Source organism: Aptenodytes forsteri, unplaced genomic scaffold (genome assembly GCF_000699145.1).
Source record: "Aptenodytes forsteri isolate BGI_AS27 unplaced genomic scaffold, ASM69914v1 Scaffold33, whole genome shotgun sequence".
NCBI lineage: Eukaryota > Metazoa > Chordata > Aves > Sphenisciformes > Spheniscidae > Aptenodytes > Aptenodytes forsteri.
Window position 1 is genome coordinate 6,793,092 of NW_008795037.1, and position 5,254 is coordinate 6,798,345.

General features: G+C 39.6%; 1 protein-coding gene across 1 annotated transcript in view; it reads left to right on the plus strand.

The window, feature by feature from the left end:
- The window catches only part of SLC7A6OS (solute carrier family 7 member 6 opposite strand), a 5,608-nt gene extending 786 nt beyond the window's left edge, over positions 1-4,822 (plus strand). Inside the window, exons 2-6 of the mRNA XM_009276791.2 lie at positions 85-242; positions 824-1,201; positions 3,071-3,268; positions 4,076-4,205; positions 4,671-4,822. Coding sequence (XP_009275066.1) covers positions 85-242; positions 824-1,201; positions 3,071-3,268; positions 4,076-4,205; positions 4,671-4,792 — 986 coding nt within the window. The 3' untranslated portion in view covers positions 4,793-4,822. The remainder of the gene's footprint in view (positions 1-84; positions 243-823; positions 1,202-3,070; positions 3,269-4,075; positions 4,206-4,670) is intronic.
- Positions 4,823-5,254: the final 432 nt, after the last annotated feature.

A 5,254-nucleotide genomic window follows, 5' to 3' on the forward strand; every position in this document is an offset into this window, starting at 1 on the left:
GCGTTTCGCTGTACTCCTGAAGGGGCTTTTGAAAGCAGGAGGCTTTCGCCAGGTTTACAGCGCTGCTCCACGCGGGTCTTTCAGGATCCCTTCTGGATGCGAAGCTCTTGCTAGTAGCCGGGAGAGTAGCGACTCGATGCACGGTGGCGGCCTGTCCTGATAAGCAAGGGTCCGGCGGCCTTCTCTTCGCTACTGCCCCGCTGGCTGGTCGCGCAGCAGCGTACCTGCGTGCCAAGCAGGCCGTTAGTTAAGGAGCATAGAGCAGAGTGACCACCATGAAAAGCTGTGTCCAGCACTGAGTTTTCTACACTTACAGACTGTTCTTTGCATACGGACTGCAGAATAGTCAATAAGTGAAGCCTGAATTTCTGCTGTTTGAGGTGCTGAGGCTCAGCCCTACAAGGTTGACAACTTTCATCCACTGTACAGCCTTTTATATCGAATAAAACAGGTCTTTCTTGGGAACTGGTCTTTATAGGAGACTGTAAAGGATATCGTGCCTTAAATTTAGGACCATCACAGTCTTCCAAAGGCATGTGTTTTTGTTTGGAGGGTTATTCTGTACCACAAAGTGTATTGTTTAAAAATCAAATTGAAACAGTCTTACAATTTACAAATATCTTGTACTTCTTTCCCCATATCAAGAAAATATTATGATAGTTGTGTTGCGTAAAGCAGTAGTAGAAATTACTAGAAATTGGTACTGCAGTCCTCAAATAGGAAGCAGCAGTAATAGTAGTTATTAATCACTTTTAGGAAGGAGTATGGCTTACTATGTTGATGGTGTCATTATATTCCTCCTTCGTTTTGTTCCTCTACTCAGAATGAACCGGTCCAGAAATACGTTCAAGAAGTGATCACTCGAGACAAAGCAGCTCAAAGTCTGCGACCCTCCTTAGGAAGCACTCAGCGAATCATTCAGGAACTCCGTTCTTCCAAGCAAGTGAAAAGGAAGGAAAACCGTTATCGTGTAATAGCCAGCCATCGACCTAACTGCACTGAAACAGTTGCACCTGTCATAAATGGCGAGGCATCGATTGATGGTGACAGATCAGACTCTGAATCAATGGAAGATGCTTCACAAAAGGAGAGCGGTGCCGTTGATAAGAGTTTGGACTGCTGTGGGAAATTCCAGTTGTTTGATATTGAACAAGAAGAGGAGGTGGTAGGAGACTCCAGTGTAACTGCTGCAAACCCACAGGTCAGCAAATGAACTTAGTGTACTTGAAGTACTTTGATATCACTGTTGACTGGTACATGTGGGCAAACTGACTGCTGTGGAAGTTTTTTTTGCGTTGTAAGTATCCCACTGTTTAATATGAGCTTTAACTAGATATTTGCAAATTGGAATATTGTAGAGGGAGTAATTTTCATGAGGATCTTTAAGTGCACTAATGTTGTTGAGACAGACAGCCGTGTGGAGTTGGCTGCTACAGGAAGGGCTTGTACCACCCTGGTTTTTCTGTACCCTATTCTGATGTATAAATTTTCACATTCATCCATCAGGTGGATCTCTGAGGTTTTTGATTAACTTCTCTACCTAGAAGAGAAAAAAATCTAATACAATGTCTTCTCATCCACCCAGTTGCCCTGGAATGTCACTTGTAGGCAAGATTCACTAAAGGAAAAGATACTTTTGAGCCTCCCCTTCTCAGAATTCCAATCTATGGTTTTACTGTATGTTTTGTTTTTAGCAGAACTCTAGGTGTCTGACAGGCTGCTTGAGCCCCTACATCCTGTTTTCATTGGTATTATGAGTTAAGTTTATGTTTTCAGTTGGAGGAATATCTGCTCAGTATCTAGAATGGTTTTAAGTATGAAGCAGCTCTGCCTTCTGTGTAGGTTTGCCCTGCATACAGAGTGTCATGAAGATTTTGTATTAAAGAGACTCATAACCATGTGGAAAAGGTGGTGAGAGGGCTGTGTATGCTTTCTTTAGTAGTTCCTTCACTGTATGGAAGTACACATGGATGCTTTACTTACGCAGCTCTGAGGAAAACTTAAATGCTTAATGTTAAAAGAAGATACTCGGGTGAGGAAAAGCCCAACCAGCTTCAGCGTTTCTTATGGGTTATTTCAGGGCTTTGCCATCAAACTTTAGTATGAACTCTTACTTTCTATTAAGCAAGTAGTTCAGACAGACATTTGAGATCTGTTAGTTACCTGTTCTCTATCACTCTGTTGATTAGAAAAACAAATGAAACTGAGGTAGCATCAGAATTTTGCTCTATTTTAGAGCTAGCGTAAGTGTTGAAAGCAAGAAGTAAGCTTGCTTTTTCATTCTGTAAGTATTTAGAAGTGAATGAAAGGCTGGTCTGTAGCTTTTCCTCAGAATTACTTAAGTAGTTCGGGAGACACTGCTATGAATTGGAAAAGATACTCTGAAAAGTAGAAAAATTGGCAGCAAAAACCTGCCTGTGTTAGACTTTCAAGTGCAGGTCACTAAAGCAATACATTGCAAATAATTTATTAGGAAGGAGAAAGCATGAAGAAATTTCTTCTGTATTAATGTTGAAGTGAGGAAATAAAGGAAAGAAAAAGCCTATCTGTAGGGCCTGTCAGCCTCTTCCTGTTAATCGGTCACATTTCCATTGTTTCTCCTGCACACTTTGTATACTGTAATCTGCTTGCATGTTATCAGTGCTAGTGTATGCACATCTTTCCTGCAGTGTTTGCAAGTGTAATGCTCTACAAAGCACAGGCTGTCTTAAAACTCATCTTTTCAACCAACATGTCGTCAGAAACAGATGAACAGTTCTATGGGATTAGTCATAGCCCCTTCAATAGTTTCTGATGAACTTGTCCCAGAAGTTTTCTCCTATTATCCGAAACAAGGCATGGCTGGCTGTACTAAGTTAATTGGAAAAATCTTTGGTGTCTTTCTGTTCTAGGTTGCCAATGTTCCAAATATCAGCGTTCCAGTGGGAAAGTGCTTTGGTCTAAGATTGCAGAATGTCACCCTTAGCTAGCTGTTGGCTACTGTCTACAAAGAAAACTGTTGACTGTAACTAAGACTTCGTGTGCGTGGCTTCAGTGGAAATATGCACTTCTTTTTATTTTTTCTCAGCAGAAGACTGATCCAGATGTGATTCTTTGCAATGCAGTAGAGATGATCCGTGAGCGTTTAAATGTTTCTGAAGATGGTAAAAAAGAACACCGTGAGAAGGAAGATGAGTATGTTTATGACATCTACTATATGGAAACATCAGCCCCTGGTTGGATCCAAAATATCCTTTCTGTACAGCCCTATAGAGAAGACTATGAACTGGTAAGGATGTGGGAAAACAGATCTTTCTTAAATAGAAAGGTCACAAATAAACATGCTTAAAGTCTTTTCGTTAAAAGTTGTAACTGTCAGTCCTGTGTTCCTCCATGTGACTGTTGATTCAAGCAAATTATGCTATGACAATGAAAACTGAAGGGATAGTGCTCATGAACTCAGAAGAATTTGTCTGGCTTCAAATTGCCAAATAAATTTTGGCACACAAACGTAAACTTAAGTAACTCACATCTCATTTGTGACTAGGAGGCAGCGATTAAAATGTAGTTGTGAATACGGCTGGGTAAAAAAAGGAGCAAGGGGGGTCACACAGCTTTTTCAATATTTGAGGACTTGACTTTAATCTTAATACGAGATATTTTCTTGTAATGGAATTGTCCTTCAGAGACTGTGGAGTTAGGAAGTTAAATATAAGCTTTAGTCTTTCATTGTATAGCTACTGTGATCAATAGACTTGCGTATCAGGAACCTGAAGCTGCTTTTTTTTTCTCACTGCTGAAGTGAGTAGGATTAATTTAGACATTAACCTTGGCATTTAAATGCTGAACTGGAACATTTAAATGCATGACTTAACTGATTTTTCACCTAAAGCAGATTGCTATGCTATGGTGAATATACTGACAACACATTTTTCTACAGTGTGCTTTGTGCAACTGTTGAATAACTTATGCTTGCAGTAGGTAAGTATCTCTTGGCTCTTTATGATCTGTATAGTATTGTATAGGCGGATGAAAAACCACTTAATGCCGAGTGTCTGTATTTATAGTGAATGCTATGTTTTGTGTTGACATGCAGGTAGATGATGATCATATTCCAGGGGAAATATATGAAGATGAAGATGATGAAAATGATGAAAATAACTGGCGTAATGATTATCCTGATGAAGATGAATTCTTACCTGAGGAAGATGGTGATGGAGAAAAAGGTATGCCTGTCATAAATATTGTTTGCTTTCCTGCTGTGCACATATAAATCCCATCCATTTTTACATGCCGTCTTTCTAAAAAAGCAACTAACTGAGCACTGCTGGCATGGTGTTTTGCTCTTATAATGGGTTAAATCTGCTTAGAGAAGGATCATCTTTCTTGGAACTAGAAGGGATCTTAGTGTTTTTGCAAAGTCAAAATTAAGAACGTCATTTCAGGCGGCTGCACTTGCCAAGGATTGCTTGTTTTGAGAAGGAATAGATGACTTGGTTCCACATGCTTGTGAAACACTGCCTCTGCTTTCTTAACTCCCCATCTCAGTGCACTCCACAATTCAAACCTCACCCAATACAGAAGTTGTTCAGAATCTGTTAGTTACTCAAGAAACTTAAAATAGTCTGATTAACCTAATTGTTTAACTAAAAAGAAGGGATAATCTAAAAGCGTTGATGTTCTTTATTTAGAGTCTGAAGAGAGCTTCAGTGATGAGGACCAATGTTACAGAAGAAGAACATGGAACAAATACCGGCAGGAGGTTCTACAGGAATTTGGATATGATGAGATCCAGGATTTGGATTCTGACTAACAGCCCTTTTTTGAAGATTAAATGCACACTGAAGATGTGTTCGTAAGAATGTTGAACTAAAAAAACAAACAAAAAAAAGCCACAAAAAAACCCTGGAAAACCACTTTCCTGTAAAAGTTGTGCTCATTGGGACAGCAGGAAACCAATCTTTACATGGATGAGCTTTAAGCTAAATTTTTGCCTGTCTGGCCTTCTGAAACTGTTGGTGACTAGCATGGTTCACTGTAATGCTTACTGACGAGGCTTGAGTATTAGATACTAGATTGGGATTCCAGTAAATGCTAAAACCTTTTACTATCTGAGCTGTTACTATCTAGGCAGCCAACTTCAGCTGGTAGATATTAAACAGATGGGTGTAAATATGCAACTTGACAATACAAATTTTCATTCCAAGCAAAAGATATTATATGCTTTAAAATAATTTTTCTGCCCATTCTGTGATGATGAGGTTCTGAAGGAACA